Source organism: Odontesthes bonariensis, chromosome 6 (genome assembly GCF_027942865.1).
Source record: "Odontesthes bonariensis isolate fOdoBon6 chromosome 6, fOdoBon6.hap1, whole genome shotgun sequence".
In the NCBI taxonomy this organism is placed as follows: domain Eukaryota; kingdom Metazoa; phylum Chordata; class Actinopteri; order Atheriniformes; family Atherinopsidae; genus Odontesthes; species Odontesthes bonariensis.
In genome coordinates, this window is record NC_134511.1 from 13,557,466 (window position 1) to 13,582,141 (window position 24,676).

The 24,676-nt window shown below is 40.3% G+C and overlaps 1 protein-coding gene across 1 annotated transcript in view; it reads right to left on the reverse strand.

The window, feature by feature from the left end:
• jak2b (Janus kinase 2b) overlaps positions 1–24,676 on the reverse strand; it is a 33,646-nt gene that overhangs the window by 4,580 nt on the left and 4,390 nt on the right. Inside the window, exons 2-22 of the mRNA XM_075467484.1 lie at positions 24,204–24,410; positions 23,611–23,734; positions 23,393–23,510; positions 20,461–20,606; positions 19,903–20,194; positions 18,545–18,664; positions 18,255–18,412; positions 15,940–16,051; positions 13,676–13,862; positions 11,558–11,679; positions 11,158–11,292; positions 8,932–9,019; positions 7,991–8,118; positions 7,660–7,798; positions 7,320–7,471; positions 4,190–4,340; positions 3,591–3,727; positions 3,056–3,245; positions 1,737–1,861; positions 1,463–1,635; positions 979–1,096 (exon numbers count right to left, since the gene is read on the reverse strand). Of these exons, the coding sequence (XP_075323599.1) occupies positions 979–1,096; positions 1,463–1,635; positions 1,737–1,861; positions 3,056–3,245; positions 3,591–3,727; positions 4,190–4,340; positions 7,320–7,471; positions 7,660–7,798; positions 7,991–8,118; positions 8,932–9,019; positions 11,158–11,292; positions 11,558–11,679; positions 13,676–13,862; positions 15,940–16,051; positions 18,255–18,412; positions 18,545–18,664; positions 19,903–20,194; positions 20,461–20,606; positions 23,393–23,510; positions 23,611–23,734; positions 24,204–24,408 (3,120 nt within the window). The 5' untranslated portion in view covers positions 24,409–24,410. The remainder of the gene's footprint in view (positions 1–978; positions 1,097–1,462; positions 1,636–1,736; positions 1,862–3,055; positions 3,246–3,590; positions 3,728–4,189; positions 4,341–7,319; positions 7,472–7,659; positions 7,799–7,990; positions 8,119–8,931; positions 9,020–11,157; positions 11,293–11,557; positions 11,680–13,675; positions 13,863–15,939; positions 16,052–18,254; positions 18,413–18,544; positions 18,665–19,902; positions 20,195–20,460; positions 20,607–23,392; positions 23,511–23,610; positions 23,735–24,203; positions 24,411–24,676) is intronic.

The window sequence follows — 24,676 nt, forward strand, 5'->3', positions numbered from 1 at the left end:
CCATTTTATCATGAGTAAGTTTCTGTTTCATTTGCATATAGGCAATACTTGCAAGCAGACACAAATTTAAGTATCAAATGATGCAGCAATGTTTGAAAATACGCAGCGAAAACAGCAAAAGAGGCGTCGATGGGAACACAACACCGGGCCGCTCATAGGATCTTTTTTGATAAAAAGGTCCTACGGGGTCCGGACTACAACTTTTTAAAACATTTTTTTTTATTTTACAAAAATGCACAATGCTCACCATAATGTCTCATTTGGAGGCTCTGAACAACTCACGGACAAAAAGACAAAGGGATCAATTTTACCCTTCTGCAAGACAGCTGGCAGCTCACTCTAAGCCCTGAGTGCTGGACTGAAGTTAACAGTCCAATTAAAAATAGACAAACTAGTCAAATTACCTTCGAAAGTGGACCGATTCTGAATAAACTGCAGCCTCTAAAATACTGAGGGTAAGCACAGTAACACTGGCAATGGGAAAGGATTCAATTGGTTTGTTTTCAGAGTGCGTACCAACCTTTAAAAGAACTCACTTAAACAAACTACTTTCAGTAATAACAGTTGGAATAACAGTTTTTATGCTTCGTTCAAATCTGTTACATCAAGGATGATGATAATTCATCTTAGAGAGCAAATGGCACATTGCTGTGTCCGACTTATTTTAATTGGGTGCAACAACAGTTCTTGAACTCCCTTTTTTTCCGCTCGGTTAAAAGAATGCCGCTTTTAAAAGGAAAATTCAATTTTTTTGCATTTTTATTGAAGAAAATGTAACACTTCATATGATTTACTGGGAAAGAGAGCCGGCAAATGACAGCCGGGATTACAAACCCCAACCTCTCAGCTATCTGCTCGCTCCTGCGTCGCTTTTAATTTTTCAAGTCATTTCCTAAAAGTTTTATTTTCACAAAAGCAGTAAAATTAGGTTAAGCAGTAAAAGCCGGCATGTGCATCTGAATGCATTTCATTACTTACTGCAGGAGGGCTGCAGTTCTTGTCGCTGTGGGTGAAGAGCTCATAAAGCACAACTCCAAAGCTCCAGACATCTGACGCCACAGAGAACTTGCTCTCAGTCAGCGACTCTGGTGCATACCTACAAAACACACATCATGTGACTGAACATACCAGCTCTGCTTCTCTGAGGTGGTCGTATGCTGCAGGTATCACAGCTCGAGTCACAAAGCAATATCGTAACAAAAACAAGCATAAAACAATATCTGGCTGTTATTTAATAATGCTCCAAGTAATTGCTAATCATAAATCATGTGCTAGCTGCATTTAATAGTAGCTTTTGTGGAAAATTTCCGTGAAGGACGACCAAGGTTCTGTCTTTCAGCTTGGAAAACAGTCCCTTCAGTTAACAAAGCCACACTGATAAAGTCCATTAGAAATAGGATTAATCATTACAGCAAGCAATACCACATATGGATGGAAGCTTTGAATATGGAGAAATTCTGACCAGAATATCGGGCTCTCGCCAGGCTCTTTGACCATGTAGTACTCTTTGTCCTGGGGCAGAACTTTGGTGAGGCCAAAATCGCCAATTTTCACTCTCAGCTCACTCTCAACAAGGATATTACGCGTTGCCAGGTCTCTGTGGATATATCGCTTACTTGACAGGTACTCCATACCCTTTGCAGACGTAAAAAAAAACAAAAACAAAAAAAGAAATATTTCAGTCAGTGATCAGAAGCTCCAGATGGTATTTCATGATGTCGGACAGGCTGCGGTACCTTGCAGATCTGAGAGGCATAATGGACAAGCTTTTTGTGGTCAATCCTCTCCTTGTTTTTCAAGAGGTAATCTCGTAGACTTCCGAAGGGAAGATATTCCATGATGAGACGAAGATTTCGTCGCCCTGAAAGGCACAAAAAACAAACAAACAAACAAACAAAAAAACAAACAAATAAATAAACACATGTTGAACCACCTTTTTTGGAATATCTACTTTCCCCTTCTTTGTGAAGTAATTTCCAACTAATTTTATGTTGCAATACAGAGTCCTCTAATGGCACATCATGCCAAAGCACAAGGCAACATCCACATTGAACCATTCTCTCTCACTCAGCAGATCCAAGCCCATCTCTTTTCATTTTTAAAGGTGAATCTCTGATCTTCCCTGTGTCCCTGAGCAGAATTCTGCTATGGGGCCCTTGCACCTGACATTGCCATGCAGTCACGCCTCAACGACTTTGCAAAACCCCCCCCATTGTTGTGGGGGCCAATCTGACAACAAGTGGACCAATATGAAACATGATTAATCCAACTGTAGGGTCGCTCTGTGTTCACCTAACATGCATGCTTTTGGACGGTGGGAGGAAGCTGGAGTACCTGGAGACAACCACGCATACACAGGGAGAACCTGCAAACTGCACACAGAAAGGCCCCAGCTGGGAATTGAACCTGGAACCCCCTTGCTGTGAGGCGACAGTGCTAACCACCACATCACGTGCAGCCCCCCCAAAATGAAACAGATTGAGCTATAGTACAGCTCTGTCAGTATTATACCCTTACACTGTCTGAACTGTGGTTCATTCCTGAGCTGAACTGAAATCACTGTTTTTACCATTTTGCTTTTCCTTTGTCTGGCACAAAAGTCACAGAGCAAACACGTGGAAGTTGACATAGATACAGCAGCTGCTGTACTACATAACTGTGGTTACAGGTGTTTGCTGCCATCAAATCCATGAAAAACATGAAAGAATAAAAGTTTATCAGACTGCTGTTCAGGTAATTTACTCCGCTGGAAAAATCTCTTTCTCTTCAGGAGCATGACTACTTTGAGTCGATGGTGAGTTTGCTGACTGCACATGACTGCCTGCTTGTTTCTCTAATACTTATCATGCATCTGAAGAGTGCTTTAAAATTCCTGTAACCTCCCATCCCCTTTAAATCATATAGAAAATCTACAGTGTCACACTGCCTCTATAGGCAGTAATGACATATATGGAGGGAAATAGACAGTTTAGCAGACTGTGTGAACCAGGATTTGAGGATTCAGAATAAGATTCAGCCTTTAAAACAAAGTGATTAAAATATCAGTAAGACATACCTGCGCTGTAACAAACACCCTTGTACTTGACAATGTTCTCATGCTGGAGAGATTTTAGAATCTCAATCTCTCGCTCAAAGTCTCGTATGTGCTCCGCAGTGCTGTGCTGGAGTTTCTTCACAGCCACAACCTCTCCCGTGTTGTCCTGAAGCGGGTCATAACGACACATCTCCACGCTGCCAAAGTTTCCCTTGAAGACAAGATCAACATAAGTGAGCCATCGCCGTTTGATTTTGCACTTTTCCATCTATTCCTTCTTTTGAAAACACAAAGACACGGAGTCAGGAACAGACTAATACGAAGATGAGGAAACGTCACGTGACATTTTTCTTATAATAATAACTAGAAAACAGCCCAGCGAAAGCTCACTAATAAGGATACGATGAGCTCATTTTAATTGTGACACTTACTATGCCTCCGTTTCAATACCCTATTTGATGCACATCATACATGTCATCAATCCTTTATTTCACATAGGGTCAAGCAATGGAAGCACCGTGATGAAGAAGACTTAATCCTGCACACTTCCTAATACCTTTCCCAGCAGTTGTAAGAATATGAGGTGTCTCTCTTCAAACTGGGCTGGCTCCTGGTTCTCAAAACCTCCGGTTGTCCAGCCAGAGCCAACGGTCCTGTTTGGAAGGATGTCGCTGTCCATAATCAACTCATAGTCTGGGAACATAAAGGGATAATTACAGTGATTATCAAAGCGATAGAACAAATGTATCTGGTAAACCACTATCTGCTTAGAGAATTAAAGTCAACATCTATTGAACAAACCTGTTTTGGCATAAATGATGACTCCTCTAGGCTAAATCAACCATTTGTACTGATTTCAGCACCGGTCACAAAGAGAAGCAATTCATATAGTGTCATATAGAGGGAAAATGTTCCTTGAAAACATGAATAACTTCTTAAATGTGACCTCTATTCCTCACCAAGATTCCGTAATCCCAGGTGATGTTACAAAAACAGGAGCCAAAGTTCCCTCATCAACATGTTCCAGAAGCCCACATTACAATTCTGCGTATAATTTTACTGGCTGTGTTTGAAGACATTTGAGATTCTATATGTTTCGGGTTCATGACCTGAAACATAAAGTGAACTTGTATGGTGAGAGGCATACACACATACCTGGCGTGAAGAGGCTGTGGAGGTCACGGATAACTGCTCGGAAGGTGGGCCTGAATGTGGGCTCGTAGTCCATGCAGCTGGTAATCAGATTAGCCAGTTCGGTCCACTTTGGTGCAGGGAGGTGTTGCTGATCCTCGTAGAACTGGATTTTCTGTGAAGCATGATTCAAGATTAATGTAAGAGCGTGGTTGTAAATATATTTATATATATATATATTTTATTGCCCCAATCCATGGTGTCAGTGTAGAGACAAAAAAACTGCTGACATGATCAGATTATACTTTGCTTGCAGGAGTTATTGAAACTACAGTTATTTAGAAGATACTATCACTGTGCCGTGTAAGATCTCGCAACAAAGCCTTTTTTTTGTCTTGTGTTTATTTACAGCTTATTCAAAGCGCCTCCACTTGTGATATGTTTAGTTTAGGTGGTTAACTTACTTAATTCAAGTTCAAGATCAGACACCTGTAAAACTTTCTTTTTCAAATAAATGCATGTCCTGAAGTCAATTATCATTATGATCTTGTTATCGGGAAAATGATAGTGATTCTCCTTCTACTCAGACACACAGTATCTGACTAAAAATTCAACGTATCAAAGCGGATCAACAGTTAACTCGGGAGAACTGTGAGAGACAGGGATTCCGATCCCGAATTGATCTTTTACAATTTTTAAAACTTCAAATATTGAATATATACTGTGATATACTGTGATATATTGTGATATACTGTGATATACGTGATATACGTGCGGCCGTGGCTCAGTGGCTAGAGGGGGTCGGAATAACCGGAATAACCAATAAGCTTCTTTTTGGCAGTTCGATTCCCATTCTCGCCACACATGGTAACCAACAGCTGGAGGGGTGGCAGTCCACCCCCATCTTGCCTTGCCACCATGCTCCCCAGGCGCTGTAAATGGCTGCCCACCGCTCCAGTGTATGGCATCTGTCTCCATGAGTGTGTGACCCTGTGTGTGACCCTGTGCGTGTGTTAGGGCTGGGCGATATATCGATATTTAAGATATATCGATATATTTTTAAATAAGATATGGAATTAGACCATATCGCATATATCAATATAGTTCAAATTTGCGCTGTAATACTTGCTTCAGGCAAGCCGTTGATCAGAGCTCTCTGCACTGCTTCCCTCGCTCCGGCTCCGCCCCTCCTCTCTCATGCACAGAGGGGGGAGGGGGAGGGACACTCCGGCACTCTTAAACAAACATGGAGAAGGCAACAACGTCTGCGGATCGTATGGAGGAGACCCCCTTGGTTGGTAAAAGAAAAAGCAGTGGCTCAATCATTTGGAGATGGTTCGGATACAAATTGTCAGACGAGCAACAAAACCAAGCTATACGTAGGGAGTGCCATAAGCACATTGCAGCCAGTGGTGGAAGCACTACGAATCTTTTTTATCACTTAAAAACGTGGCACAAAGTGCAATATGAAGAGTGTGTGAAACTGCGCGCTGCAGAAGCCACAGGCACAAGCCGTCCCCAACCTGACAAAGCTCCAGCCCCAAAACAAAGCTCACTGCAAGCTTCATTTTCCCGCTGTGTGCCGTATGAGAAGAAAAGCGACAAGTGACCAGCCATATGTGGTCAAGCAGAACCTGTGCGAACCTTATATGAGCATGACAGTTCACTTCATGCAAGACTGGGAGATGAAAACAGTCTCCAAACAAGTTACTTTGTGCAATTGGTTGAGACTGTTCAGATAAGCTATTAAGTTAACAAAAAGAAACAGGTAATCTCAAGCTGATGTTTAAAAAGGTTTTTCTTAAACTGAGCACTTTATTTTGTTATCTTTTTATATATAAATGCTGCCCTCAGAAAAAGATTTACCTATTTTATTTTATAGGCTAATTTTATTTAAGATAATTTTTTTTATTTAAATGTGCACCTTACGGAGCTTTGTTATACAGTGTTTATGTTTACATTTTATAGTGAGTTTTCAATAAATCTCGTATTTGGCTTTGACTTTGACTGAGCATTTCATTTCACAGCACTCACTTTAAGGAAAAAATATCGGGATATATATCGTATATCGATATTCAACCTAAATATATCGGGATATGACTTTTGGTCCATATCGCCCAGCCCTAGCGTGGATCCGGAGGATTCGCCCCTTTCTCACCGACAAGGCAGCACAGGTGCTCATCCAGGCTCTTGTCATCTCCCGCCTGGACTACTGCAACTCCCTCCTTGCTGGCGCCCCGGCTTCTGCCATCAGACCTCTGGAGCTGGTTCAGAAAGCTGCTGCTCGTCTGGTGTTCAACCTCCCCAAGTTCTCCCACACCACTCCCCTTCTCCGCTCTCTACACTGGCTCCCTGTAGCTGCTCGCATCCAGTTTAAGACTCAGGTGCTAGCCTACAGGGCAGCGGAAGGAACAGCTCCTTCATACCTCCAGGCTATGGTCAAGCCCTACACCCCCGCCCGACCACTTCGCTCTGCGGCCACCAGGCGCCTGGCTGCCCCGTCACTCAGGGGTCCCTGCGCACGATCGACACGGTCACGGCTTTTCTCTGTTCTGGCAGCCCGATGGTGGAACGATCTCCCGACTGATATCAGGACAGCTGAGTCGCTGCCCATCTTTCGCCGCAGGCTGAAAACACATCTCTTCAGGAAACACTACCCTGATCCGTCCTAGTTCCTTACGCACTTATTGTTTCCTCCACCACTGGCACCCTCTATATTTTCATTACCCCCTACCCGAACCAGGGTTTGGATCCCATTCCTGCTTTTCTTACCTCTTTTATTTCTTCCCCTACCCGAACCAGGGTTTGCATCCCCACCCCGCTGTGACTGGTGTGCAGTTGGTGAGAGGCTGAGGTACCTGACTTATCGCACTTACTCTAGCACTAGTTTTGCTCTTAGCTGTTTGGTATTGGAAGGAAATGCACTTATGATTTCTTGTGACCTGAAGTTCTTTTGCCTACCGATGTTGAACGCACTTATTGTAAGTCGCTTTGGTTAAAAGCGTCTGCAAAATGACTGTAATGTAATGATGTAATGTGTGTTCGTGTTCAACATGTGCAAACCTGGACGGGTTAAATGCAGAGGAGAAATATTCCCCTGTACCTGACAATAAATCTGATCTCAATCTTAATCTTTTAAGTTATATCATGCTACCTTAGAGTTATCCAGAGTTGCGAGAGGTTTCTCCCCACCACTGCAGATTTCCCATAATGCAGTTCCAAAGCTCCACTTGTCTGCTGCAAGGCTCAGTTTGACAGGCTCCTTGATGTATTCAGGGGGCACCCAAGGGATCCTCTCAACCAGAACTGATTGCAAACAAAAACATTTGACATATCACAGTTATTATTTTCAGGTAATTTTTAATTTACAAAATTTCATCTAAGCACAACACAAAGTCAAAATAATCACTCTCCTCTCTTCTCTGGTAAAGTAGGAACCTACCGCTGATCAGAGAGCGTTCGAACTATTCAGGGGAGCTCAGACATAAACTCACTTTCTTTGGGCAGGACAGTGATGCTGATACCAGGGTCACTGAGTTTGATGAAAGGGGGGTTTCCAGCCTTCCGGTCCTCTTCTCTTATCAGCAAAACATTCTTGGCACACACATTCCCATGAACAAGATGCTTTTCTTCCTGCAGGCACAAAAGGAAGGAGACTTATCAATCCCATTCAACAAACAGTTTCTTCCTTTTCATCAAAATTCGCTCAATTAAATGTGTCAACTCTAACGAGGCCAAAGCGCATACAGAGATATACAACAGAGACATTCATCAAAAACATTGCAACGGACTGGACAATGAGTCTGTAGTCATTTGGATTTGTACCAGGAAGTTCATGGCCCAGGCCAGCTGCTTCGCCACTTCAAGCTTCCACAGAATGTTGATGGAGTTCTTGTTCTTCTTCAGGTAGATGTCCAGTGAGCCAAACTTCACATACTCCTGCACCATGATGTCTGCAACGGAAATGTTTCACATTCAAAATGAATCGCCTCAAACGTTTTGAGATTACAACACAAAACTAGAAATACAATCAGGTAACGCTGTGCTACACAATGTGAAATATTAATATGAACCGTGTTTCTGCTTCTATGCATCATATATATGACGACTGAGGTTATATATGAACTCGCCTGCCTTATGGTTAAGGTCCTTTTTCAGCAAACACATCTTTAAGTATTTCTGGTCCAGTTTGTAATTTATTTTCAGTGAATTCAACCAATATCAGTGTCCTTCTTTTATTAGAAGAAAAAAAATATACAGTACAGGAAGCATACCGTAACATACCAAGAGTTGCCCTTTGAGAACTCTGCAATCGATGTCTCAAAGTAAAAAATTTACATGGTGGAGTTCACTTTAAAAAAAAAAAAAAAGCTGTAAAATGTTTTGTTATACTTAAGAGAAGATACAATTGAATAATTAACTGCTACATTACATTTTGTAAAAGTAAAGAGGAGCAGCTGAGGTAGATGCCCACAGCATACTGTGCAGCAGCGGAAGTCTCAAAAGGTGAAGGAGACACGAGCGAAGAGTGTTGTAATCCTTCTAAGAATAGCCACAATGCACTCACAGACTGATCGCTGCTTTCAGCTTTGGGCTACAGAGGATGGTCAAGATCACAGTGAGGCACAGTGGACTGGTGACATCAGGAGACCCCAATTACAACTGCAACTACTATATGTTTGCAAAATGAATATGCCCTGTACAGGATCACACAGTAAGCTTACAGTTATGAAACATGGTTGTATATCTCTCTGAAGCAGACTTACTCTCTTCTCCACAGACACAAACGCCATAGTTAAAGATCAGGTGCTTATGGGACAACTGGCTCATCATGCTGGCTGCTTCAAAGAAAGACTGTAAGGCAAAATAGAGAGAGACAACCCAATTATCTTAACATTCTATGAAAAGGAAAAATGATACATGCACACAAAACAAGCATTTACGCCCCTTTAATCAGCCTGAGAGTTATGCCAAGACTAGAGGGTGACAACATGCAACTCTTGCAGAATGAGCTCAAGTATCACTTTTCTAATGCCATCTTTTGTTTATTTGAATTAATTTACTGCAATCTGAGACAATCATTTATAGGACAAAGTGGACACAAAAATGGATGTGAAGCGAATAATCAAACACTTTAGACATCCATTTTGATACCTCTGCACACCAGCTAATGCAACTTTCACACATTCAGCTGCAGTGACTTTTCACATACATCTTTATGCAAATAACACCTTTTCACCAAAAAAACTTAACAAATTACAGCCAATAGATTCTTCAAAAGCAATAAGGCTATGCAATGCTATCATGACGCTTCCAGTGTGACATAACAACAATGTCATTAGAAACGTCTTAGTCCAAAGGAACTCTTTCTTAGTTCTTTTAATTGCATAAGAAAGTGCCCTCTCTTTTCTTTTTACATATAGCCAGAGCAGCAGCAGTTTATAGAAGCCCTTTAGAGGTTATTCAATCAAAGTGGTTCCAGTGCTGGTTCAGAGCCAGTGCCTAACTTAGAACCAGCTCTTTCTGTTTCAACTGCCAAGGCACTGTCTTCACCAGTGGTGAAAAAAACTTGTGCTAAAAAGGTACCAACCTTTTGCTGGGCCAGAGCAAATAACAGCTTACTTCAAGGGTTTGGGGTGGATTTAGCAAGACCTAAGCAAAAATCCAGAACCAGCATAGCAACTAGTCTGTTTTATTAAAGAGATAAGAATAATAAAAACCCTGACTTTCATAAATACTGACCATACTGATAGCTTGTTGGCACAAAGAGCATTCAGAATACAATCAATAACAGAGGGAGGGTTCAGATGTGTATTGGAAGTATTTGCTGCTTCTTTATAGCCTGGCTGACGCGTCCACAATCTCGATGAGATGGTGGTCTGGGAACTAGGTGTGCATTTTCTCGTGTTTGAGGCGTGGTTTACGAATGCCTAGAGCCGTTTATTGGGCGCTACGAATGTCTATCAAATGACGTCAGGTATTTCCCATGCTGCTTTGCGCGCGATTCATAGCCAATTGTATCACTTATACCAGATGACGACAGAAATTCGACGAGGAAGAAGAAAAAAAATGGAAAATAAAAGTAAACTTGCGCTTTAAGCTACTTAAATTGACAACAAAGTAGGCCTATATGCTATATTCTACATGAATTTTTATGTTGTAGAGTTGTGAATTTATTTTAATAATGGAGAAATTGAGCAGCCTTGCTTTCTTGTCTACAGTAGTAGCTCAACCCTCATCTTACTTTGAAGCTCCCAGCTCCCAGAAGTGACGTCGACGTAGCTTTAGCAGCAGAAAAGCTATCAGGCTTGTGTTGATGATAATAATAAACTCCTGGACTATGTACAAACTTCCAAATGCATCGTTTTGTGAGTACAGACCATATTTGTACTACTGTAGAAGTTTGGTGTCATGGCATGTGATTTTAGTGTGGTAATTTTGGAGATACTGCCAGGGTCCGTTAGCGCTTGTACTAAGCTATTCGGGATAACTCGGTAACTCAGCTGATGTTCAGCCAATATCGGAAAAACTTCGGGTGGGCTACTTGGCTGGATGTCACGGTTCAAATGACCCTAGGGTGAATCTACTCCGAAACACTTTCTAAGGCTGCATTGAACGGTAACGTTGTGTCCGCTGTCATGTTGGATTAACGCTCTACAAGCTTAAAAAAAAACTCCAGCCCTGGAACATCTTTGGTCAAAAAGGGGTAATTGTAAGGTATTTTTCAGTTTTTTTTTTTTTTTTTTTTTAACTCCAACCAAAGTACTCTCTGATGCCATTTTTACTCCAAAATTTGTGTGTTTAAGCTGTGCAGTAGGGTTGGGGGGTAAGTGAAGAGGGGAGGGTGTTAATAACCACTGTAGTGGAGTGTACAAGCTTTCACACAAGCTCCAGGGGAACCCTAACATTTGCATGTCATCGAGCCAGTGAATGGGAAAATAGTTAAATAAAATAAATCATAGCTTTAAAAAATAAATAAATAAAAATCAAACCTCAGAGTAATTCCTGTGTGCCAGGTCCAAAACTTTCATGATGACATCTGTTTGGTGCATACATCCATAGTCTCCGAGCTCCTTTCGGACCCCTTTGAAGATCTTTGTAAAAGTCCCTTGACCAAGACTCTCCATCTGACAGGTAGATCACAGTTGCATGAAGGCTAGACTCCCATTTTGAACGAGTGAATACCTTATTACAATTGTGCTGCATTCTCCATCACACATATGTGTGTGTGTGTATATATATATATATATATATATATATATATATAAATAAATTCAAATGTTATAATAATCTTGTTCTATAAAACAATCCAGAACTAAATGAAAGTTTATGTAAAAAGTGAATAAATGAGCACACAGGTGTCATCGATCTGAACAAGTAAACTAAGCTTACAAATTCCAGATCTTCTTTCCTGATCTTGTGAAACACCATCTGACTGATGTTGTGTCGCAGTGATGGAGACAGAGGCACTTCAGAACCTTTGTTGCTTCTGCACACAAGGAGGCAGGACTTTTCTGTTGGTAGAAAGAAAACAATCTCAGATTCGAAAGACATTTTCTTCAACCTTTTGTTGCAAAAGAAAAAAAACACAGGATTTTTACAGAGAGCAGAGTGTGAAAGCTGATGAAGAGTCAGGGCTCGGAGAAACTGTGCACTATTTCCACATCACTGTCCGTGGAAATCACTTCTGGTAAAATGATGAAAGAAGGCAAGGACACTCCTGACTCATCCTGGCTGTAGTTTAGATCCCACAGATTGTTTTTCTCAGCAGTTCACTATTAGTGACTGGCCAACGTACAAACCGAGTACTGTGTACAATAATAACATAAATAGGACTAGATTTCATTAGTATTAGTTTGCAGGTCAGCTGATGCTTTCTTTTGGGGGGGATAAACGATTCTTAGCAGGTGAATACAATTAGTTCTAGTCTATGGTTTCCCATTAAATGTAATGAAAAATGTAACAGCTAAAACAAAACTATAGCTAAGTATTTAAGCAGCTCTTAAAAAAAAGATTTGCTTGAAACTTTAAACATTACAACCATATCACTGGCCAGCCACAGGAACGCTCAGACCACTTCAGAAACCATGTGATTTCTCCAACTCGTCTGGCTTGACATAAAGCTGGATTATGGGAATTGACTGAAGTGCATGAAAATGTTTTTCAGAGTATACCAGGGTTTGACATGCATTTAATGCATTTTATACTATGGACGAAACTACAGAAAAATATATTGAAAACTTAATATGCACCCAAGAAAAGCCTGCGATGCTCCAAATAAAAAGGAGGGACGAATGAAAGTGATCAACAGTGGGGAAAAAACAGGGATTAACATTGGTATGACTTTATGTGGTCACAAACTTATGCCATATGCTTGTGTGGACGGTGAATTACTCTCACTGCCAGATGGGAGACACATACAGTAAGTGTCACACGGCAGGCTTAATGCTACCATGTTCATGCAGCAGCATCATGTTAAAGCAATACTATGGAACTTCTCAAAAAGCCCATTATGGAGCTCCCCCTACAGGCTGTTCCGAGAGCAACTCTAGTCCGGTCTCTTGCTTTTTCGGCCTCTCTCTTTCTCTTCCTTGCTTCATCAGTCAACGTCTTCTTCTGTTTCTTCGGTGCCTCTGCCATGATGATCGTACTGACAATGTTGCGCTAACTTAGCCTTATACCTGGGAGCGTGAGAGGGGTCTATTTGTTTTTGCGGTAGGTGTGCCAGAAAGCAAGTCGAATTACTTCCGCTCAGCTCCCGGGCCGGTCCAGCAAAGTTACATAGCGCAGTTTTTCCAACTTAGACCTCCGAAGGGCATAGGAGACAGGCCAATCGTAATATCAAAACTCATTCTAGCCGCACAATTTTTTTCAAGCTGTTATTTTAAGGTAGAAATGTTACATAGTATTGATTTAAACAACAATTCCTGTGACAACATCGCCACTTCTGCAGTCTCCTTGAAGGAATAGACTCAAGCTTTTCTCTAGATAAAATGTGTACAGGCCTCAACTGCACATAGAAAACAGACAGATTTCATTCCACACATAAACAACTTGTGCTATCTGCACTGTAGATGAGTTATTCTCTTCCTGCAAGGTCAGACAACACAAGCATATCATGATAAAATACAAGGATGGCTTTTTGTTACCAAAAACATATTTGATTGTTGCAGGGTTTCCTCACACAACGTTCATACTTGGGGGGCGGGCCACCCAAGCATACGAATGACTGCTCCAATATATTTGACAACCCACTAACATTTTTTTACAATTCAAAGTACTGAAATATACTACTGCGACGCTCGATGCAGCACACACCAGCTCAATCATCCCACATAAATAACTCGTATAAATGGAGATAAAAATGCAATATTTCCCATGAGAACAGGGAACATTATCAATTCAATAGACTTTCTAGATGTTTAATCAAATATCCACCCTTTCTGCATTTTCATCTAGTGGTAGCACAGACATACTGAAGTTAGTGTGTCCTAAGGGAATTGGTTTTACCTTTGGACTGAGGAGGACAGCACTTGGTGAATTGGAAAACGATGCTGTCTGAACGCACGGTTTCCTTTTGGTAGCAGCTGAGTAGTTCCTGCAGGGTGCTGAAGTTCCTTTTTGTCCCACTGAGATTAAACTCTCCAGCTGCAGACCTGGTTATCTGGCAATGCTTGTAATCCACAGCATCATACACCTTGAAGACACGAAGAAGAGTCCAGACAGTGAAAATGCAAATAATTTGACAGTAGCACATCAACACCAAGTCTCGTTTTGAGAGTGACCCTCTACAGCATGTGCAGTTTTAACGACAAATGTAGAGGTGTTTAAACCGGTTTTTCAAACGTGGGTAAACCCGTTAAAAATAAACTGATTAAGTCCTTTCCCCACACTAGTAGTAGTGTGTATTTCCTCAGTGCTACGCTCACTACAATGTAAAATACTCACTGCTAAATGAAAGGCTGCTGCCTTTGTATTTCAGTTATAAAGCTTAGGTCATGGTTCAGACTGGTCATTACACATGGCTTTCTGAGATCTGTAAAGTACTTCCCGGCCACTGATAACAGGGATGTGAAAGGTTGCTAAAATTAGATTTGGAGATGAACACAATGTTAACATGTTAACTGACTGATAAAAAGTCTGGTGTGTCGTGTGGCAAAGTGCTTGCAGATTTCCGAAAAAGAAAAGAAAAAAAGGTTGCAATGATTTCAAAACGTCTCAACCAATATTACATCCACAATAGAACACAGATCATGTCGCAGATGAGATTTTTTACTACTTGTGAAAAAAATGAATTCATCTTAAACTTGATGGCACCAACATGTCTCAAAAAGTTGAGATGGAGGCAACAAAATGCCAGAAGCAGCAGTACTTCCAGTAGTACTAAAAAAAAAAAAAAAAAAAAAAAACAGCTGGTGGAACATTTTGCAACTCATAAGGTTAATTAGCAATAGGCTAGTGTGGGCTCGTAGTCCATACTACAATGAAAATTGTTATTTTTCTGGCATGGAAACTTTATAAGCTTAAGAGGGATCATTCGGGCTTTTATCAGCGCTCAATTCAAAAGCCTGAATCTATGATAGTATGGGGGTTCAGAGAGGTTTGCAAAAGAAGCCCCCCCTCCTTTGCTTTTTTCTATTTTTTGTGTCCCAACAATTTAAACGGATTCTTTTTTTCTATGCAGAGGACAAAATAATTCAAACGACAAAAGGATTCTTGAAAATACCATAATCTTCAACTGTGCAAACAGCCTCCCTCATGGATTCAATCACTCTTTACAATTAATTTAACGAGCAGATGCAACGCCTTGAGCCAAATATCATGCAATGCTAAAATCCTCTTCATGCAGAAACTGAAGCACTGCGTTGGAAATGCATCAAACGGAAAGCCACTACTATTTCCACTGCAGCACAGTGGCCCTGGGCATGCACCTTTATGTACAGATATTCAGAAATGTGACCATGTTTCGGTAAGACATTAAGTGTGATGTAAGGTGATACACATTTAACAAAGGAATCACGTGAGATGGCCCTACATTTTCAGTGTTGAGGACGTGGAATACCTTGGACCTTGAGCACAATCTCACAGTGAAGAAAGATATCATCTCTTTAGTTTATTCCCTTTAAGTATCCTCAAATCACGACACATGTCTAATGTGTTTATGTCCCAAGTTTCAGATATAGATCTGGTCAATCGTGTAGGCCTGAAGAGCAAGGCCCAGTGGGATAGCATAGTTCACACAGCCCCAAGTGGATATTCTGCCTATAGGCTGTGTTAGACAACAAGGTTTGATAAGCATGTCTTTCACAAATAATTACGCTTGTTTATCATTTTTGACAGGGCCACAGATGTCAGGCTCACACAGTGGGCCTAAATGAACTGCCAGCTGTCTCGCAGTCATGTTAAAAAAACAAAATAAAATAAACATTGTTTTTTGTCAGTTGTTGCAGTCAGAATAGAAGCCAGACATTTCAGTAATATAACTAGTGTTAACTAAAATAATCCATATTAATAACAGTGTTTACTAATAAAGAAAGCTTGTGCAATGGTACGACTAAAGTCTTGAAAAAAAAATATTGATGAAACTAAAATCTGGCCTCATATTGAGAGCAACACATGACAGAGGAAAGAACATAGCAGAGGACAACGGGTAAAATGTGAAACGGAAGAAAAACCCTCTAATAAATCTAAGTAAGAAACAAGTGAATGTTTCAACTTTCAGTCATATCAGTAAACAAGGTCAAATTAACCATCAGCCGTTAATTGTTACCCACCTCAACTGGGAAAGTCAGAAAATATTTGTCGAAGTCTTTGGGGCTATATCTCAAAATGTACAAGCCCCGCTTGTTTCCACACTTTTGAAGTCGGTTCACAGCAAACTCCATTCTGCAACAAATAAATCTAAACAATTAGTGGAGTCACAAAATAATACCACCTTAAAAAAAAGAAAACAGTAACTGCATGCATTCATGTGCTTACAGAGGACTGAGGTGAATGAAATACTGAGATTTTTTACTGAAATGTCCAATATCAGACCCTGTTTCTTTTGTTTTCACTTACTTATTGCAAGCTGCACATATCTGAAACATTTCATGTGCATTTCAAGTTTAAGCTCAAAATACCACACAGATGGTACACTCTGGGTGTACACCTTGTTTTAGCCCTGTCCAAAGAAGCTGTTTCAGAGTCTGTTGCTAAACTGCAATTAACATGCGTCTGCTGATCTGTTTCTGGAAGAGGGCTGTGCTTCTCCTGTTGAGATTAACGGATTCTCAACAAGACAAAAAAGGAAAAAAAACAGGCAGAAGAAATGAGAACAAAACACATCTTGCATTTCTGTAACTGTTTTACTAACATCGTCATTTAAATATTTGTTTATTTTATTTGTTTATTTCAAGGATAGCCCCTTGAGATGCATCATCTCATTTTCGAGGGGGTCCTTACAAAAACAAAATATAATAGTCCGTAGTATGAGATCATAATTTAAGGTAAGACCAAAACAAGATACAAAACATTTAAACACAAAGACACACACATACTACATACTATACTTGCTAGCAGACTTTTTGATGTAATGCCGCCTGCAGTCAGTTCAATATAACATGCCTACACATTCTCCATTCTCCACTTGTGTAGAGGACGTCATACGTTAAACCAACAATCAGCTGTAAGGAAAGTCAAACATCCATCAACCTGGTCTTTTTTTTTTTTTTTTAGCTGTAACACACTGTCAGAGCTGTCAAACTAAGTCAGAGGTGCTTTCCAACTGAGTCAAGATACTGAATCACCATTTTGATGGTCAAATGGAATGGAAAATGGACTGGATCTAAATAGTACTCGTCTAGTTTTATAAACCACTCAAGGCACTTTTACACTGCAAGCCACATTCCTTTTTCTTTGTCCTACAAACACAGACACACCAGGCAAAGTGGGATTCAGTCAGTGGGGTTACATGGCACTGAAAGGATCGGATTATTGGCAAAATTACAATAAGACTGAGTTGCTCCTTATTTGAACAAGGGTAATTATCCTTGGATATATGGTGGTGAATGAATCGGATCAGAGGCACAAAGCATGTCATACTCCAGTATGATAGGTGGCACTGTACCCATTTCAACAATCAATGCTTCTCACAGCTAATTTTGTGTCAGAACATTGACACTTATTCAAACTTTCATTCCTTTCACTTAACTTGGCTGCGCAGCAAGCGTGAAGGGCTTTAGCTAAGCTATCAGCAGAGAGCCAATGTTGGCTAAAGCAACAAAACACATTTTAAATCTAAAAAGTGGGAAATTAGATATTGGTATATTTAATTAATTAAATATATATATATATTTTTTAAGTTTTTAAAGAAAAATGTGCCAAAACATGGTGCTAATTTGATCACAATGCAGGATATCTGCTGTCGGTTACAGAATTATGCTGCAGAAACGTAACACGTGCCGAGGGTACACACGTCCAGGCTTTTAGATCTTCGGTTCTCTCTGTGCTCACATTTAGAGGATATCAATATAGCCGAATTCCCAATCAGGCTGCAAAACGGATCTGAAGTTTTTACTGAAAAGAGGTTAACTGACACAAAATGTAGACTTTTAGTTACTCCGAGAACGTTTGAAAACTGCGATTCAGCTTTGATAAACCGCATATATCAGAATCACTGTCATCAGAGAAAAAAAGAAGAAAGATTTTGGCTACATTTAGACGTACTATGATGTCCCAGAGAGAAAGTCTGAACCGACAGGATGTCTCACACAGTTCACAGGCACAGCTACATTTGGGAGAGGCAGAGTGAGGTGTTGCTGCTGTGGGGGTGAGATCTCAATCAGGTTGATGTGTATAATCACATCGTTGGCAACACTTGAAGTGCCTTTTTCCCTCTTTTTATGCCGCGACATTACAAGTTCAGAATTTGCTTTTCACAGTGTGAACAAAAAAGGAATTTCTTGGCATGAAAGTGTGTAAAAAGTTGAAGTTATCTCACATTCAAAGCAAACTTGAGAGTCCTGCGTGTTTTAAATTGTCGATTTACAAATCAGTGTGCATTTGCGAACACCTGTCAGAAAATCCTGACCCAGTTCTCTTTACTTACGAAATGGGGCCATGGCAATGGGCAGAGATGGCCTCAACAAGTCTAGGAGGTGCCACTTCTTTACAAAGGTAGTGATGTGCATCTGTGGTCAGTCGATAGTAGCCATCGATGAGAGAAACAAAGGAGAGGGCCTCAGACAGGCTGGGGAACTCGAGCTCCTGAAATATAAGAACAAGCATATGAGAACAGCCAACATCCACAGAATTCTGTCAGAGAAGGAAGAAACCTGTGGTTTCAGGGCTTGCTTTGATGACAAGTGATGCAGAAATACGCTTATATGGAGAAATCACCAGATTTTTGCCATCTTGCTTGTTGATGGTGACGATCCGGCTCTCTGCAGCGCCCTCTTTGCTGGCCTGTTTGATGCTGACGTCAGTGATATCGTGGAAGTCACACAAAGTCTGCAGCTCCTGGCAAAGGACATAAAAAGGATACTTCTACTTATATAACATTTCTCTTAACAAAACAACAGCAACTGGAGGTGTAATAGTGATAACAATTTAATCCTAAGAATTTGGACATGCTTTGGGACCTAATTCGGCTGTTTTGTATTATGTTCAACTCACATAACTCTTATGTCATATGTGAGAAGTTTCTTTGGGTGACATTATAGGAATTTGGTTAACTAGTTTATACACTGTTATTTCGTGTATTCTTGGATTGTTTTTGTACGTTTATGATGTAGGAAATGAAGGCTCACAGCAGTGTTAATTTCGTCAACGCCCCTTTTTCCCGTGACGATGACGCACAAAATTGCTTCCAGAAAATAAAAAATTATTTTCGTTAACGAGACTAAGACAAGACGAAATTTACAAGCCATGGACGAATGGACCTTAAAAAATGTAATTGTTTATAATTAATTTGTAAGATTACGCGCTGTTGCCGTGTTTGTCCTGCACGGCGCCTGTCCCACAGAACATTAGTTAGCTAACTAGCTCTGACAGCGTCACTCTGAGGGTGTTATTTGTCGCCCATATCAAAACAATTGGAGAGAGATGCTTTTACGCACAGAAGCTTTTGGAAACATTGGTCATGACTGATCATTATATTGAATTGGTTATTTTCTGACAAGCATGGTGAACAGCACTCAACGTTAACATGATCAGAAGTGTGTCAGAATCATAACAGTTAGCGTAGTGTGTTCGGACAGTGGGATAATGACAAATACACGTCTGCCTGTGTTGTGTTGATCAGAATATTTTGGCGAGTAAAATATGGTAGTAGATTCGCCAGACCAGAGCTAGCTACTATGAGTGGCAAATACTGACCGAAAAGTAGTCGAACTTAGATGCACGTTGTGTTGAAATTGATTGGGTATAGTTGTAAAGCCAGTCATGATCAACCTACCGGTAACTAGCTAATGTGTGTGTGTGTGTGTGGAGAAGTTTTTTATTCTGTACAGTGTGATATATGTTAAAAAGAGAAGCAGTGTGTGGAGAAGTTCTATTATGTACAGTGTTGACTAAAATTTGACTAAGACTAAAATTGATTTTCGACATTGTGACTAAGACTAAGACTAAATTAAAAAATGCTGACGAAATTAACACTGGCTCACAGTGAAGCACTCCGGTCATACTGCTCTAAGCAAAAGTCTGTTTAACAGTATAATGTATAGATAGACAACAATAATCTAATGACGGGTACAAACCTGGTCAGAATCTTTCAATTTCTCTCGACACCACTGTATTCCAGCGTCAGCCGCGACCAGGATGACGAGCTGTCCACTGGACGGTTCTCTGACCTGGAAGGTCTCTGTGTAGAAGGCTTTCTCCAGTGACTCAATGCTGATGAGATACTTAAGCTTAAGATCGCGGACGGTTGTCCGACACTGACTGAACTGCTGGATGAAGCGCTTGAAACGGAAGCGGATTCGCTTTCGTGTCAAGAAATTGCAGTCCTGGATCTGAGCTCTCATGTCTTTAGGCAAAAAGGACTTGTAACTAGAAGAGAGTCAGCAGATATTTGTATCAGCACAGTGCCTGATGTCTCAACTCTATTGAACATCTCATATTGTGACATTCTCACAACAAGAACCACAGGCTGAACATAACAACTGCCCTTTGTGCAAAATTAAACAAATATATATTTACAATACTTACTAAGCATTCTTTTGGTACCCTACCTAAACAATTATTAGTGCTTAGACTGTGTTAATTTCAGATCATTTTCAACAAGTCAAATGAATAGTAGCTTATTGTTTAAGTACCTTATAGTGTGGTAGATATCCAGAGGGGACATCTGCCTCTCCTTAGCTGTTCTCGTCATGTCCAGCACAGCCATACCAAGACATTCTTCCTGTGTCTCATGGGAGTTGGAAATCTTCACCAAACCATTCACAAAGTCACTCCTCCACTGCAGACAGAAATGCGGTTGTTACAACACGCGAACACTTCTGATCACACTTTAAGCAGATGCATGTGAACAGGACTGTCAGAGCAAATATTTTCATCCATATTTTAATATCATTTGGCAGAATATCCATTAAACCTTGGGCTCACATGTGAATTATACCAATTTCTGAATTCTTTGCATGGATGAGATATTTTAGCAGGCCCACAGTTAAAAATGTGTTTGTACATGGTATTCTTAAACTTTCAAGCATGAGAAACCCTTCATATTTGAACACACACAACATTTTCTTTCATTGGCTTTTGAGAAAACTATGGCATGGCTTAGGTGAACTGCCAATGTGTGACACCTGATAGATTGAAATGAGATCCAAATTTAATTATTCATCATGCTACAGTTCTTACAGACTCCATTTATCCCTCCTTGTCTCTCATGAAGATACTCAGATATACTCGCTTCCTCGCCATTTTCCTAAACTCTTTGTGACCTCAAGTGTGGATAAATAACAACTTGGAGTAGGTACTACGCGGCTTGCTTACAGTCAGTGGAGCACACTTTGTTTTCATTCTCCCCTGCAGGTTTATACAGGATAGATGATGCAGGATGGGTGTTAACAACAACTAAGCAATGAACGACCTTCCTTCCTCACAAACCTGACATCCATCTGACGTCAGGTTTGCAACTCTTGTTTTGACTTTATTAAGTCAGTTTACACACTAAACAGACCAAAACTACAAGGTTACATTGGATCTTTTTTTTTTTTCCATGGTCTCCATTTATTAATTAATTTTCGCTTTGGTTTGACCATGCAACGAGTGTAAGCACAGGCACGCAAATTAAACTACAATATATTATTTCACAGCATATTTTGTTATTATTATTTATCCCTGAACTGACATATTTTTGTTGTTGTGCATCAAAGATAAAGAAAGACAGACATTTTCAATAGAATTGATTCACAAATTCTATCAGTTATCACTGTACTTTGAAAAAAGAAAAAGAAGAAAGCTTTAAATGTATTGCTCCTGGTGTTGGGTAAACTCCAAATGCAGAGACAAAGCCCGTGCAAGAAACAGTAGCCTGTCTTTATCTCAAACACAGAGGCTCAGCCCCCGATTAGATTGTAAGGAATTCCAACGAATCCTTTCAAAAATAAGAACAACATCTGCCCAGAGTGAATGCAAGCATGTGGACTGGCTTAATGGCTGCAAACCTATTGTGCTAAATGACTCCCCGAGCACTGCTTCCCTTCTCGCTTTTAGGCTTTTCCCAAGCTGCCTGGGCAGATTTCCACAGGCATAAATACACATAATCCCTCAGTTCATCAAGAGGTCAACTCCAGGCTTATTTCTGACTTTAGATAGTGGAGCCACATGCACTAACAATATTTTCTATTTGCATTGTGGTCATTCTGTTTTTGTTTTTTTTGTTGTGCCCCCCCTCTCGAACACAGCTCTTATGATCTTGCCTCTCTCTTCCTGATCTGAGCTGTTATTTCATCATTAGTACAGGGTTTTAGACAAATAAGAAGCCAAGAGAGAAACACAAAATACTAAAATCTACTGCTTTTCAGGCTTTTCCCAAGACAGAGTAGATTCCCACAGGCCTAATTCCACATAATCCCTTAGTTCACGCTGTGGTCAACTTCAGTCTCATTACTGGAGTGATTTACACTATTATAAATAAACAAAAAAAAAAAAAAAAAAAAGAAGAAAATTTCTAAAGAAAAATTCCATTCCAATATATATATATATATATATATATATATATATATATATATAAATAAATTTAAAAAAAAAGAGGACCTTTGTCCATTAAGTCGACTCAACTCTCCTTCATTCTTTTTTATATTTTCTACCTGCTACCAGTTACATTTTGTAGTACTACCTTTGATGAGGTCCGAAGCATACAGAGCTCATACTTAATGGTGACATGAAAACAGTGTAGACCATTGATTGTTAAGAGAGAATCCTTTTACAACCACTTTCCTGCAGCTGTACTGAAATCCAACATACAAATCCGTGCCCACACACTTGTAAACTGTGCACACAGACTTGGGGAAAAAAAGGCACAGATATTCCATCTGTGCACATGGATTTCACGGCCATGTGTGGGAATTATATATTTATTAAGATCTTATACTCCCGGGTCATTCCAAAGTCTTGAGGGTGCAGAGAAGCTTCCTGCTTTGTCATGTCAGGTACTGAGCCTGCCTCACATACTCGGTGCGCTATTTTTGTATGAGGAAAAATCTGTGTTGCAGTTTTGACTGTCAAAGACAAAGACAGGAACCATTGACGTATTTGGAGAATGGCAGCACACGGGAAGTCTTTGAGACCACACAAAGGAGAGGTGGTTTGATTTTGCTTACATATTCAGCTTTTGTGCACACTGAGGAGTATTTCTGTATGCAAGCAGCAGCATTTATAACAGGGACTGGGTTGCCCCCTCTGCAACTGTACTAACTCAAAGTACCTGCTCCATTTTCCATTTGTTTGCATAGGAAGTGAGTTAACAACACAAAGGAAAAAAAATAAAAAAATACAAACTTACAATTGTCATAGTTATGTTATATCTAAGCACCTGAGCAGTGCTTAAAACCAGAAGCTCTTATCCAACTTGCAATCTAACTAAATTGAACTGCTGATGTGGCACATTAAGGATATGAACTGCTGGTTTTCTGATGCTACAACAGTGAGCTTCAAGACAACATACCAAACTGCCACAGAAAAAGTCCATTTCTTAACAGATTAAGTAACAAAAAACGGTGTTATGTGGACGGTGCTTACCTGAGAGAAGAGGTAGGACATGACAAAGTCATCAAGTACAGGGCTTTCTGACCCTTTTTGGACTCCATATCGATAAGCCCTGGATGCGCCACAACTGTACCACCCAGGGAAGTAATACCTGTGGCAATGAGCATCAAAGAAAACAGAATACCAATGATATTCAAATTTGAATCTGGAAAACTAAATATTCAAGAGCCGATGGAAATAATGTATGCTACCGTATTCTGAAATACACATCTTCTGGGGCTGAATCATCAAGCTGGAAGATGTGGTTGGGTGAAAACCATATGCGGTCTTGTTCTCGGAAGAGGCCAAAAAGGCTGCAGTACATGGGGGATATACCTGCAGTATTCAAAGAATGAGAAACCACATGACATTCTGCAAGCTACTAACAAGTCAAGTGACAAAAGAGACCACAATATACCACGTACTAAAATGGACTATAGCTCGGGACATACATGAGAAAACTGTTTTTAGTATCCACACAGGTGGTTCAATAAAGATGTTCTAAGTTGTGTTGTGGTTTGCCATTAAACACATAACATGCAGGCAAGTCTAGACACTCACTCCCACATTACCCTGCTGTGAATTAGTTATGTCACATTTACATTGACAAAAAAAACAAAACAACAACAAATAAATAAAACACACCTCAGCAAATAAAAACCAATTACCTTACACTTAAACACATTAAAGAAAATTAGACAAATGGTAAAAGCATTAACTTTATCAGGAGAAATATGCTTAAAAGTTAGAATCAACTGCACAAATGGGGCTGCTTCATGCAGATTTGTACAGTCTGAGTACTCACTGCATGCCTTTGCTGCATCTACACACAGTTCTTCGGCCACATAATCCCCAGGTGGGTAGCTGAGAAAGCTGGAGTCAGCTGCTCCCTGGCTGCTGTGATAAAAATGAAGCCTCAAAACAGCAGTGGCAGGTCTTGTGTCTGGAGATTCCCGATGGGCAGTCCCATTCTGGTGCACTGCAGGGCATGAGTCAGTCACAGTGTCCATAGCTGGCAGGGAGGTCATCAGCCACATGGAAGAAAGTAAAAAGCAAAACGTCAGTATGAATGATAGCTGTACTTCATCCTCATATCAACTTAATATTGTGATCATGGAACATGGTATGAACCGTTGCATAGGGTTACAAAGCGTAACATAAAGCTGCAGTACAGAGGAGCCATTGTGGGGGAAAAATGTTATAAAATCTGTACACCTAATTCCATGAGTGATGGTTATAAATCATATATCAAACAGACACCATTAAGAAAATTCTCCC